Source organism: Lathyrus oleraceus, chromosome 4 (assembly GCF_024323335.1).
Source record: "Lathyrus oleraceus cultivar Zhongwan6 chromosome 4, CAAS_Psat_ZW6_1.0, whole genome shotgun sequence".
Classification (NCBI taxonomy): domain Eukaryota; kingdom Viridiplantae; phylum Streptophyta; class Magnoliopsida; order Fabales; family Fabaceae; genus Lathyrus; species Lathyrus oleraceus.
Genome location: NC_066582.1, coordinates 9,043,987 through 9,057,742, shown reverse-complemented (window position 1 = coordinate 9,057,742; position 13,756 = coordinate 9,043,987). Strand labels below are relative to the sequence as shown.

At 34.7% G+C, this 13,756-nt stretch overlaps 1 protein-coding gene across 4 annotated transcripts; it reads right to left on the bottom strand.

Moving 5' to 3' along the window:
• Positions 1-599: 599 nt before the first annotated feature.
• On the bottom strand, positions 600-11,571 carry LOC127138341 (leucine--tRNA ligase, chloroplastic/mitochondrial). 4 transcript variants are annotated; one of them, XM_051064767.1, is made up of 20 exons: positions 11,114-11,570; positions 10,881-11,025; positions 10,727-10,783; positions 9,382-9,501; positions 9,174-9,278; positions 8,834-9,057; positions 8,659-8,725; positions 8,411-8,565; positions 8,004-8,268; positions 7,716-7,910; positions 6,396-6,475; positions 6,143-6,205; positions 5,924-6,005; positions 5,082-5,159; positions 4,904-5,005; positions 4,617-4,789; positions 4,229-4,406; positions 4,049-4,126; positions 2,450-2,581; positions 600-1,152 (listed from the first exon to the last, which is right to left on the bottom strand). In XM_051064767.1, the coding sequence occupies exons 1-20, from the start codon at positions 11,476-11,478 to the stop codon at positions 910-912; spliced, it is 2,907 nt and encodes a 968-aa protein (XP_050920724.1). In that variant the 5' UTR covers positions 11,479-11,570; the 3' UTR covers positions 600-909. The 4 variants fall into 4 exon arrangements, 2 of the variants coding, with proteins under 2 accessions (XP_050920724.1, XP_050920725.1); XM_051064768.1 differs by lacking the exon at positions 2,450-2,581 and having other exon boundaries at positions 11,114-11,571; XR_007808752.1 differs by lacking the exon at positions 2,450-2,581 and having other exon boundaries at positions 1,015-1,152; positions 4,049-4,133; positions 11,114-11,571.
• Between the last annotated feature and the right edge of the window lie 2,185 nt (positions 11,572-13,756).

Genomic DNA, 13,756 nt, shown 5'->3' with positions numbered 1-13,756 from the left:
TAAACCTTCAACTTATGAGATCACTTTATGCGTTATGCATCTATGTGACGTGACTAGTAAGCCTAGCATGCTTATGTTGTGTAGGAATGAAAAAAATAATGATTAAATATTTTAAAAAGCAAAACCATATAATAATTCGATGATTTCAGTGTAAGAATAATATTTCTCATTTTGAAAAGTATATTTGTGTATTATATTATATTCATAAAAATAAATTATTATATAATTGAAATTTATTTAACAAATGAGTTATATTTGAGTTTATTTTATAGAATTAATATAAAAAGTGGCATGTTTCTCACAGTAAGAGACCATTTTTCCATATCTTAGGATATTTAGCAATATTAACATCGTTATCTCTGAACACGCTATTTGTAACCATCGCATATCTGCCTGGCACACCTACAGCCATTTGTAGCAAATGCCCATACGTGATCATGGATTTGGTCAACAATGCCTCATACTGAAACATCCAGAAATCACTTGGATGTTGTCTCCTTCATGAGGTTAACTCTTAGATCATCATAGACCCCTTGATGCAAATACATAAAGTTCATTGAAACATAATCCTAACATGACTAGAACCCTTCACAGCAATATAAAAAACAAAATTATTACATTGTACAAGAAGATCCAGAGTATATTGGTTACACATGTAGAGCATTTTAATGATCAAAACAGACCGGAAAATTATGTTGCTTCTCTACTTCTAATATTAACAGCCATTTGAGGTAAATATTTGGCTAGCTGTCACTTACCGTGCAACAAGCACGATCCTCCAGCCAATGCTGCCATCTTTGGATACACTTTGGTTATTCAGCAGATACAGGGCAGTTACGAAGTTAATCAGCACAACCAAAATTTGCATTTTGATTGTTGCTTCCAGTAGAAACATACAGTATAAAGTAGCTATTGTACACCAACCTTGACGTTTTTACGATCCAGAACAACATTCAAAATTTTACCAGGAACATAAATTCTTTTCCTGACAGATTGACCATCCAAATACTTGGATAGCTTTTCATCCTTAGATGCTAATGCAAAAGCATCCTCCTCTGTACATGTTTCTTCAACCTGGATGGTACCTCTGGTCTTGCCATTAATCTGAACTGGGAGGACTATGATTGAGTCCTTCAGATAAGCTGGATTTGCCTGCAGTTAGAATATATAACGGATATGATCACTGCTGGTGTATTGATATGACACTCAGTCCACTTGATTAAAATTTAAAAATCAACCTGGAAAACATCCCCCTTTAAAGAACTCAAAGTTGTATAAAAGGGAAGAAATATTGGCTTTTTTAAAAATGAAATATTGGTGTTTTGGTCATACAGATGAAAGTAAGAAAAACATTTCCAGCTTGTGTTTAACTTTCAAATTATTTACCTTAAAAGTATTGTTAGAATATTGAAAAATACTGTATCTTGTAATGTCCCAATTGTATCTGTAGTAATTTAGAGTATCTTAAATTATCATTTAAAATATATTTTTACATTTCCTTGTTTGTTTATTTAGGATTATAAGTCTATTAGCATAAATAAAAATCACTGCTTTATTTGTAGTAATAACATCCAAGATATAATCCACATCAATATCAAAAAAAATTGCTATTGTAATTTAGAGTATCTTAGATCATCTCTTAGGATTGGTTTCTATATTTCCTAATCTATGATTTATTTCCTTATTTAATTAGTAATAAAAAAAAATTATATTTGTATAGATCTTATTCGTGTTTTGTCGTTTGAAATGACATTCAACATACCATTCGCACCTATAGGAGACTTTTCATTCCCACTGTATATCTGAAAAGACTAACCTTAAACAAGCATAAACACAACAAGGAGTCATTTGTGGTGTAGTGCCATGGCACAAGTCATATCACACAGCCACAAATAATAGCAAGTCGCTGGATCAGAATCCTCTCATTTTAGGGAAAAGCATGACAATGTGATCTTTGTGAAATCTTGGTCCTACATGTGTTTCACATCACCTCCCCACACAACTCACTGTTTCACACTCCCCCTCCCAATTTACTCTACCTCTCTTTTATGTTATTTCTCTAACCCCACAAAACATTCTCTCATTGTGGCAAGCTGACAGTTCATTTGCAAGAAAATAATCAATAGAGTCAAAATTATGTTTTGGTACTCATGAGACCAGAGGGCTTGATTTCAAATCCAATATCTTTTGAAGCCCCCCGAACTATTGAATATACATCAGTTAGTTTACTAATTACTTTTTTTTACATAGGGATGAGTTGGGATCCTCTCTATTTCTCGGGGTAATCAGTAACTGTAGAGGAAATGTGTAACAAAATCAAATATTTGTTTCACGATAGTGGAGAATTGAAGATAGTACGCTATCAATAAAAGAAATTGAAAATCAGTGAACACGTAACTTGACAGGCCATGAAAGACTAGGCGTGTCTGAGATGGACACAAATTCATACCTTAGGAAAAGGTTCATAGGCTAATGATTTGGTGTGACCAAGACGAGACCATAGCTCTTCAGCCATGTGTGGCGCATATGGTGATAGCAGCAAAACAAAAGCCTCGACCACTGATCTTGGATGTTTATCCCACTGAAAATATATACCAAAAAAAAAATATACAGATCATACTGCGCTTCTATAAGAGGGAATGAAGGAATTTACTGACTATAAAGAGAAAAAGAGTAAATTCTTTCTAAAGGATGTATGAGGGACAGCAAAAAGTAAGACTTTTACTATAAAAAATAAGAAACCCAAACACAGCATTTTCTTTGGTAAGAACAATACACTTCATAAAAGGTATGTCAGTCATTACCATAAAGGATTATTTTCCTTTTGCTTCTTATTATATACATCCAAACATAAATAGATTAAAAAAAATCAGGTAACTCAAATAACTTTTTATCATGTATAATATACAGTTTTTTCTGATTCAGTCCCTAAAGTTCTTTTCGATTTTAATGCCTCAAACATGGGAAAATTGCTTTTGGTCATTGTAGTTTTTGTTTTAGACTACGTAATATTGTCTGAGTTGGGATCCTTTAGGTCATAGTGGGCCTACTTGTAAGCAGATTTATCTTGTATTTGTAGCATTTACAAGAGTGATTTCACAACATGAACCCATTACCTTTTGTCAAAGAAATTTCTTAATGCATCCTATATATTACTTAGACACCACGTGAAAATCCAAACATATCCCCCAGAAATTTCTTAACGCATCCCATGCACACACAATTCATTCATTTCTGAACCACACCTCAATTCTAGATATAAATTTAGTTCGGTAATGCATTTCCGGAAAGTTTTCGAAAATGCATTTCCGGAACCCCATGCACACTTGGTCGGACTTACAAGACTTGATATTGCATCGCAACAATCTCAATTTTCAGATAAAGAAATTTAAAAATTGAATTCACTTGAATTTTTATCTGTCAACCATTGTGTCAATTTTGAGTATGTATTTCATGGAACACAACTTCCTAGTCTCAAATTTTTTAGTATTTTTTCCTAGGAGAGTTTAAATGATTCGTCGTTGCAGAAAGTGAATTGTCGGTGGACCATGACAACCAAATCCCCAAGTTTAATTTGAAGTTTCTTACTCTTGAATCTTTGCCACAATTGATGACTTTTCCTCAATGGTTTCAAGGATGTACAAACACACTACAATCCTTAGTAATTTGTGACCGTAAATAGAAGAATACATAGGAAGCCTACTACGATCCTCAGTTGTGAGACACCCCTGCTTCTAGAAAGGCAACCAGTAGGTTCCGGAAGTGAATTTTCGGAAACTTTCCGGTAATGCATTTCCGAACTAAATTTATACAGAATTGGGGTGTGGTTCAAAAATGAATGAATTGTGTGTGCATGGGGTGCGTCCGAAGATGCATTTCCGGAATCTGGGGGCATTTCCGGATTTTCACATGGTGCCTAATTAATATATAGGGTGCATTAAGAAACTCCCTTTGTCAAATGGCGAGAACTCCAAAAGTTGTGCCAACTGCCAAAGCCTCCGTTGGATATTAAAAATTTAAAACAGTGGCAATAGAAACAGATAAATACCTTATATGCTGCATTAAGGAACTCCATCATTGCAGAAATTCCAGTGTTGAACCGTGTGCCTTCAATTTCCTCTGTTACCTGAATACTGAGAGTAAACTCTTAGGTCAACTGTCCCAAATAGGCGTGTTAAATCCATAAAATAGACACTTCTAAATTATGATTAGAAATAGAGATATTGACCTTAGCAATGCATTTATGAAGACAACGAAGTTGTTCTATAGTAGGCTCCTCATCAACTGATACAGTTCTATCTTTAAATGTGCCATCGGACAAAGGTAAGCCAACAATCAGCCTCCAAGTTCTACCTAGAAACCGATACACACCTTCAATACCGCCAGTACTCCATGTTTTTGAGTCTCTGAGTACATAAAAGGGAAAATCATTGAGAAGAGGGAGGTGAGGTGAAAGTCCGTGTTAGAACAAGATCCGCAGCTTGGCAGAGCCCCCCTCCCCACACCATCATAAAAAAATAAATGAAAAAGGGGCAGAATAAAATTCGAAAGTTGTTTTGATTAAGGACCAATCTACACAAGATGCCACAAGTAATAGGGTTCAAAGTCAAACACACCTCAGTGGTCCCATGAACATTTCATATAAACGAAGAGAATCGGCACCATACTCAGAAATGACATCATCAGGATTAACAACATTTCCCCTGCTTTTACTCATTTTATGAGCACGGGCAACTAAACGTATTTCTGGATTTTCTTTCAGGACAAAAGAATCCCCAGATTTTGTGACCTACAGCCCAGGAAAAATAATATAAATTCTTGTCAAGAAAAAAAGCTTAGGTTCAAAATCTTAGCTATGGCAAATATTGAATATATGGAGAAAGCGGAAACTTAATTGAGAAACCTTTTCCTCAGAAATTCTTTCTAGATTATTTTCGTTCAACTTATTAGTAGAATCAGCAGATATCAGATTTCCATCTTTGTCCCTGCAAGCCATATATTGAACCTGCCATTCAAACCATTAGAAAACTGTGATGATTACTTTTTTTTCCACACATTTCAAGCAGAAGAAATGAAATTACCTCTCCAAGGATAATCCCCTGGTTTATGACACACTGGAAGGGCTCCTTGGTGGAGACAACACCAATGTCAAAGAGAACCTGAGATAGGAAACTCAGTTAAATCTGCACAAATATTGCACCACCGCTAACAATATGTAATTGGTGAATTTATCAATCCTTCAGTCAACAGTCAATGACTCAACCAAGTTACCAGTTATTTAATTAACTTCTAGAAGGACTGTTTGATTTCCTTTTATGAGAGTATTGCTGACAATGAACACTCTTTAACCCATGCACTGGACAGACAAGTAGTAAAAACTGTTGTAAATAATATATCAAGTTAGTTTTATTTTTAGTTTGTTTTATTAGTTGTTATCTTATTGTAAGGGCCCATTAGGTCTATAGATTCTTTCTCTATTTAAACAAACTACCTATTGAATTGTAACTTAACTTCTCAATATATTATAAAATATTTTTCTATAAAAATTAATGTTAGTCTTCTTTTATTTTTATGCACAACAGAAATTTAACTGTAGGAACTGTCTTTTTCATGACTACCAACAACTAAAAATGAAAATTATAGTTTTAAAAAAAAAAATCAACGTAGTGAATCTGTTTTGCTATATCGACATGTTAAAACCTATAATTAGGGGACTAACTTATATTGCAAGAATGCTAACTTGAAGGACACAAGTACTTTGTCATTTGAGGCATATTTGAGACTTATAAAAACATTATTAACAGATATCATGGAATAAGAGTGACAGAATATAGCTGCTCCACAACAGGTTAAGTTCATGACTTATAGGGAAACATATCACAAAACAACATGTTCCAGATTGAGACTGAAAACAAATACAGACCTTGTGCCAGAACCTAGCATATAGTAAATGGAGAACTGCATGCTCGGCCCCACCAACATACACATCAACAGGGCCCCAATACCTGCAAGAAAAAAAAAACAATTTTAAAATGGGGAAACTAAATCAGCTAGAAATTGGGACAGTAAAATATAAGAAACCGTCAAAAAAATGGATATGATTAAGTGCTGAAAAGAAAGACAAAATTAGTTGAAGCTACACCTTTCTTTTGCCTTATCGACCAGTTCTTTGGAATTATTTGGGTCCATAAACCTCAAGTAGTACCTGGGTAGGATATTAAAAGAAAATGTGACATACACACACAAACAGAATGTTATTTTATTTTCATTTGTATCAAACCATACAAATCCTGAATCAAGACAACAAAGCTACTAAACCTGGCCACAAAACCATGGCTGAGTGGCTTAATGCTAACTAATAAACCAATACCATTCAAGATCTTCCCCAGACTTACCAGCATGAACCAGCCCACTGTGGCATGGTATTTGTTTCCCGAGTAGCAGGTCTTCCAGATAACCTGTCTGTGGTCTTCACCTAAGAGTAGTGCCATCCAAAAATATTATAAGAACTATTACAATGGAGGAAAAACAAGCTAAGAAAACAAAAAACAGACCACTCGGAATTATCTAAGTAATTTAACTTACGTCCTACTAAGTAAATGTCTAAAATTACTCCAAAAATATAATGTACAAATTTATGATATTACATAGAAATGACTAAGGTTCACTTTCATGTGAATTAATGTATAATATTTAACAAAGAAAGATTGAACAGAGTTGAAGAAATAAAACTTAGTGAAGTGAGGGTTATTTTTGAGTGAAGCAACATAAATATTACAGTATAATTTTTAGAATTTGTAGTAATGCAGCCAAACGGGCTACCCGTGGCCCATACGGGCTAGTCCTAATGGGTAGCAGGCTTTTTAGGGCAGGACTAAATATCTTTAAAAAAAATTGAACTCGACTTTTAAGGCACAAGCCCTATGTTTTATCGAACTTGATCGACGGGACCATATGGGCTAGCCCATTTTGATAGGCTTAAAACTTTAAAATTTTGGTGTATAGATTTCTCCGCATACTTGCATTTGCATCAAAACAGTAAACTTACCCTGATTAGGCAATGACTCAATTTTGTCAATCATTACCAGGAGGAAAGGACTGAGTAACATTGTCTTCATATGCAAGGGAAAACAGAAAAAACGAAATATTGTTGGTTGCTGATCTGCAGCCATTAAGGCACCTATGCAGCCATTAATAAGGGAGAGCAATTCAGATTTTATAGCTGTATTATATGAATACATTTATACTTATTTACACAGCCATATAGAATACTTCCCTTCTTGTATATAGGAATCAATTTGAGTTAATTAGGACTTAATTAGTTTATTTAGTTAAGTGTACTCCCTAGGCTATTTATATCCTATTTTATTATGTACAAACTCAATAAGAAATACAGAATTTCTACAAATATTACACCATACTGTTTGTTATCATGTAGCCTTTTCAACTTAGTGGTTAAGGTATAATAGTAAAGAACTTAATAGCCAACAAAAGGTCCAGCCTAGGTTCAAGTTTGGTAAGTTTACCGTCTTATCAGCAAGTCAAATCAAGATCAGTTACACTAAGTTTTTTATATATGGAAAATTTAATTGCAAGATTTCAATAAACCATCAACATTTGTGTTAATGCCAAAGAGATGATAAAAAACTATCCAATTGCCAATATATCTAGATGACAAAGTATGCAGAAGGAAGTAATTACTGGTTTAAACTTACCCAAGTCACTGCCTTAGACAGAGGAGGCTCCCCTGTTCCTGAGGGAGAAAAATCATCCAATTCAGGTAGAATAAGGGGCAATTCAGTCTCATCCAGAGGAACGGTCTCACCACTGTCATCCAAGAAGATGACAGGGATAGGTTCGCCCCAGTAGCGCTGCCGAGCAAAAAGCCAATCCCTTAACTTGTAGTTCACCTGAAGAATGAACAATTATTCATATTATAAAAACCATTAAAAACAATGTTCCAATAAAATGAACCTTAACTTATTATAATTTGAGATATGAACCTTTCTCTTTCCATTTCCACCATGCTCTGCCCAATCAATGACTTTCAGAGCAGCTTCTTTGCTACACAAGCCATTAATGTCAAGCCCCGTTAACGTATCTGATGAGTTTACAATAATGCCTTCACCTGGAAAAGCCTTTCCAGATTCATTCATGCTTTTATCATCTGGCATCACAACCCAGCGAACAGGAATATCATATTTCAAAGCAAATTCATAATCGCGTGAATCATGTGCCGGAACAGCCATGATTGCTCCTGTTCCATAACTGCAATAGTAACCACAATTATATTCTGGTGTCGTATAAACTTTTCAAATATTATTGTACACCGCATTGACCATGTTTCCATGGAATATTTAGCAATCAATAAATGCAATTTGCATTCTAAATGATACTTGTGTAAACGCACCTCCCCAGAACATAATCTGCCACCCATATTGGAATGGCTTCCCCATTTGCCGGATTTTTTGCATAACAACCAGTAAAGACTCCAGTCTTTTCCTTCTGAAGTTCTGTCCTCTCTAGGTCACTCTTTCTTGAGGCAAGGTCAATATAATCCTCCATCTGTGATTAAAAGCCCTAATAATAAGCATCTCCTTATCATCCATGATTAAAACCCTTCTAATAACTAGGAAATGAAAAAGCATATTAATTTACATGATTGCTCTGGGCAGTGGAAGCCAATGACGATAGCAAGGGATGCTCCGGTGCCACAACCAAGTAACTAGCACAAACAAAACAAATTGGATATCGAAAAATAGTTAATTTCAGGAGTGCTTTATCTGATTCATAAATTTTATGAAGTATATTAGAAAATTGAATAGATAAATACGTTGCCCCAAAGATCGTATCAGGCCTTGTAGTATACACAATAATCTGCATGTCTTTCTCCTTTCCATCACCATCAAGAATGCAAAATTCTAACTCAGCACCTTCTGACCTTCCTATCCAATTTCTCTGCATTTCTTTTACACTTTCAGGCCAGTCAAGGTCATCTAAATCCTCCAGAAGACGGTCAGCATATGCAGTAATCTTGAGCATCCATTGCCTCATTGGCTGCTTGGCAATAAACAACGACACTGTATGATTATGAAACCATTCAAAAATATAAGAGAAAAACCACCCAAAAAAGTAAATTGAAAAAAAAAATAGATATACCTAAATCAGTATACCTTTCTTACTACTGGATGACCACCACGCTCACTCACACCATCAATAACCTCCTCATTGGCCAACACCGTGCCAAGTGCTGGACACCAATTAACAGGAACTTCAGCCTGATTTTTTTATACGAAGTTAAGAACGCCATAAGATCATTGATACTCAGGAATGAAATTAAATAGGCACAATTTCAAAGAAATTGTCATGCATATCCTCTACCTGATATGCCAATCCTCTCTTGAAAAGTTGTAGAAAGATCCATTGAGTCCATTTGTAATATTCAGGTTCTATGGTTGATAATTCACGATCCCAGTCATATGAGAATCCTAATGATTTCAACTGTAACAAGATGTAAGAAGACATAACATGAAGCGAAAACAAGCTATTTTATGGCTAGATCCTAGAAGTGACGATATCTGTGAGAATAAAAGCACAAAAAACTATTAGTAATGTACACACACAAGATATTTTTCTTATCTGGTAAACACATAACAAAGGCATGGGAAGCAAACCAAGTGGGGGCCATTCAAATCACTTTGCAGTCCCAATTACTTCAGTTAATAACCAAATTCAAACAAGATGAGAATTAAGCGATAAAATTTATTTAGTTAAGTGATTAAATTGTAATTTGTAATACATAAACTCCCGATTGTTTTTGTAGTTCCAAACAAAGGCCTACTGGTTACTTCAGGAAAACAATGCCACAATTCCAATATTCAGATCCTTTTCAATATAATTATTCAGATTAATTGCAATTTGTTTTCACTAATTTGGACTGAGTGAGATTTTTGTCCCTGTTAGGTCATTTGGATTGGGGGAAATTTTGAAACTATTACTTGATTGAAATGGGAATTTAAGGTTGGTGAATTTTAAGCCAATTTAAATATTTCAACTCACAAAGATGTTAAATAGAACATGAAATTTTCAAAAGTTTTTTAACAACCAACAAACAATCCCTTACCATCCCTAGCCTTAGGGTCTGTTTGGTTCAATGGAGGGAAGGCGAGGGAACAGGAGAACTTTTTTCTAAATGCATATTTGGGAGGGGAGGGGAGGAATTTTAATAGAGAGAAAATGCAAAATTACATTTTTGTTCAATGGTGGTGTGTAATATGACATTAAAATTAAATGAAAGGACATTTAAGTCCAAATGGGAAGGAAATATGCTCTCCCTCCAAATCCCGCCATTTCGGAGGGAAGCTAAAATTGGCTTTTAGAGGGATTTTGCTTCCCTCCTTTCTTGTCTCCTCCCCTCTTAATAATTGAACCAAACAACATAAATTTAAAAGAATCCCTCCCTTCTCCTCCATTTTCCTCCAACCAAAAACACCCTAACAAGTTGATAGAGGGACAGTGAGACCTAAACTTTAACTATTCACGACTACAATTTAACACAGATTTCAAAAGAGTAAAGATCTTCAAATGGATCAAAATTGGCCGCATAAGTTCATGACTGGCACAACATCAGCAGCAAATTAATAATTTTAGGATACCTCTAATCATTTAATTCAATAATTAAATAAACGGTGTTCGTTAAAGTAAAACTAAGTCTTCGCCAGTTTACCTGAGAGGTAAAGCGATTAATATTCGTCACAGTGGTGAGCTTGGGGTGAGTTCCTGTCTGAAACAAAGGCAATTAAAAAGACAAAAATAACTCAAAAAGACCGTAGATAACACAGACATGGCAATAATATAATAATAGGAAGCAAGAAAGAGACCTCAATTGCATATTGTTCTGCAGGTAATCCAAAAGCATCCCACCCCATAGGATGCAACACATTATATCCTTGCATTCGTTTAAACCTAGCTAGAATATCAGTGGCAGTGTATCCAAGTGGATGTCCAACATGTAAACCAGCTCCACTGCGACAACAAAAGAGTACAGATTATAGATAATAATTCTCAATATAAATCTAAAAATTGAAAAATGGAAGTAACTAGAATTCAAAACCTAGGGTAAGGGAACATGTCAAGAATGTAATATTTAGGTTTTGACATATCGATATCATCGTCGGGGGTTCTGAAAGTGCGGTATTGCTCCCAAAACCGCTGCCACTTGGGTTCAATTTCATGGAAAGGATAAGCTCTATTGACAATCTGTTGCGACGGTTTCTTCTGTTCGGTTTCGTTCACTTTATCATTTGTGGCGTAGTTTCTGATTCTGCGACTGCAATTGCGAAGTCTGAGAGTAGAAGAAGAAGAAGATGATGATTTTCTGATTGGAGTGGGAAATGGAATGGTGTGGCGTTTAGAGGAAGGGAGAGAGGAGTGTAGTGAAAGGAATTGGAGATTGAGATGAAGATGAGAGTGCAGCATTTGGATTGACAGAGAGAAAAACCAGAAAAGTGGAGTGGAGATAAAAGGGGATAACGTCCTGAGTGAATGAAGATGGCGCTTAAAACTGAACAACCATGCTCTTATTCCAGTTTTCACCGTTGGATTGACCCAACAATTTACAGCTTAAGTTACGTATTTTGTTACCCCACACTCTATAATGGAGAATTTTTTATACTAGATTTTGAGTTGAGTTCCTAGTTATTTTATTTTTTAAATTGTTAAAGAGTGTATTTTTAAAGGGTGAATTTCGAATTCTAAAATCTGAAAGTAAAGCGGTAAATAAATATTGAATATAACACTTAATTAAATTTAATTAAATTCAACAACATAACACATTAATAATAATATATTAACATGATTTAAAATATCAATTAAACAAAAATAAAATTAAGAAAGAGATAAATTAGTTTCTTCGATATTATTCAAAAATTACTCAAGGTTATCCATAACGCACTTGCTTCCTTTTAAAAATTAGTCAAGGTTATCCATAACGAAAAAGGAGTAAGCATTGCATTCATTAGAAGTGATCACGATAGAGAATTTTAAAATGAGGAATTTGAAATTTTTTGTTGCAAGAATGATATTCGACATGCTTTTTCCATTCCGCGAACTCCCCAACATAACGGTGGAGAGGAAAAATAGATCTCTAGAATAGCTTGCAAGAACAATGCTCAATGAAACAAGTCTTCCTAAATATTTCTAGGATGATGCAGTAAGCACTACTTGCTATGTTATAAATAGTGTATTTGCAAGACCAATTCTAAAGTGAGATCCCTATGAACTATATAAAGTAAGAAAGTCTTACACTTCTTATTTTTTATTTACATGCCTTTGGGTGCATATGTTTTATCCTTAACAACGGAAAAAAAATCTCATAAAATTTGATGCAAAATCTGCATATTGATATGATACTACACTTGGAGTTAAACTTTTAGAGTCTTTAACAAAATAACCTCAACTATAGAAGAACCAATTCACATTACATAACCCTAAACTATTAAAAATAGAAGTTATTAATTGTGCATGTACTATGGAAAAGACAAATCTAGAAGAAAATCATAAAGGAGTGTAAGTCAAACCTTAGATCAAGAACCCGTTCAAGATCGAAATGAAGACACTCTTTTAGATCATCAAGATCTTCCAAGAGAATGGAGGACTACGAAGGATCATCCTATTCATAATGTGATTGGAGATATCTCAAGGGTCATATTTTTTATTTCAATCATCAAACAGAGTATCTTGATTAAAGGCGGAAAATTTTGTTATTTCGATTATCTTCATCTTCCTCATGTTACGCCATTCTAGCTACTCCAATGGCAGATTCTTCAAAGTTTTTAACTCATGCAATTCTCAAATTCGATGGATTTTATGACCATTAAGCCATGCTCATGGAAAATCTTCTTTGATCCAAAGAATATTGGGAATTGGTTGAGCATAGAGTGATTGTTTCCCCACCAAATTCAACACCAGAACAACAAAACTTGTAGAGGAGAGCAAGGTCAAAGATTTCAAATCCATGAATTACTTATTTCAAGCAATTGATCAAGGTTTTATGAAGATGAAGACGTCTTAATTACAGGCCATGCGTTGTGAATTTGAGGTGCTTTTCATGAAAGATAATAAGTCAATTGATGAGTACTTTTCAAGAACCTTGGCTGTTACAAATAAAATGACTGCTCAAGATGAAAAATTGGAGCAAACCATAATTGTTGAGAAGGTGTTACGATCAATAACCCCAAAATTCAAATGATGGAGAATCAAATGATATTACAGTTATCTCCATTGATGGACTTTAAAGCAGTCTTCTTATGCATGAACAAATGATGGAGATTAATCAAGAAGAGAAGGAAGAACATGTGTTGAAGGTTGTAAATTATGGTCATAGTGGTGGCAGCAGTCGTGTTAGGGGACGTGGTGGTGTTCGTGGTCGTGGGAGAGGGATGCAAAGTAGAGATCAAATTGAATACTACAAGTGTCACAATCTAGGACACTATCAAAGTGAGTGCCTAGCTTGGCATGAATATGATGTCAGTTTTGTTGAATAGGATGAAAGTGAAGAATTGCTTCTTATGGAACAATATGAAGCAACCACAAAAACCATAAGTAAAATTTGGTTTCTTGAATCTGGGTGTAGCAATCACGCAGTGAGAACAAAAGAATGGATCTTCAATTTTGATGAGACGTTTCTAGAATCTGTCAATTTGGGAGACAACTCCAAGATTCAAGTGATGTGAAAGGGAAACTTAAAGCTTCATAT

What these genes read in the sequence shown, in the direction of transcription:
- LOC127138341 (XM_051064767.1), bottom strand. Translation starts at nt 11,478, where the DNA reads ATGCTGCACTCTCATCTTCATCTCAATCTCCAATTCCTTTCACTACAC. An exon ending in AGAGAGGATTGGCATATCAG is followed by an intron (nt 9,279 to 9,381) that starts GTAGAGGATATG and finishes TAAAAAAATCAG; the next exon opens with GCTGAAGTTCCTGTTAATTG. An exon ending in TTCATAAATGCATTGCTAAG is followed by an intron (nt 4,127 to 4,228) that starts GTCAATATCTCT and finishes CTCAGTATTCAG; the next exon opens with GTAACAGAGGAAATTGAAGG.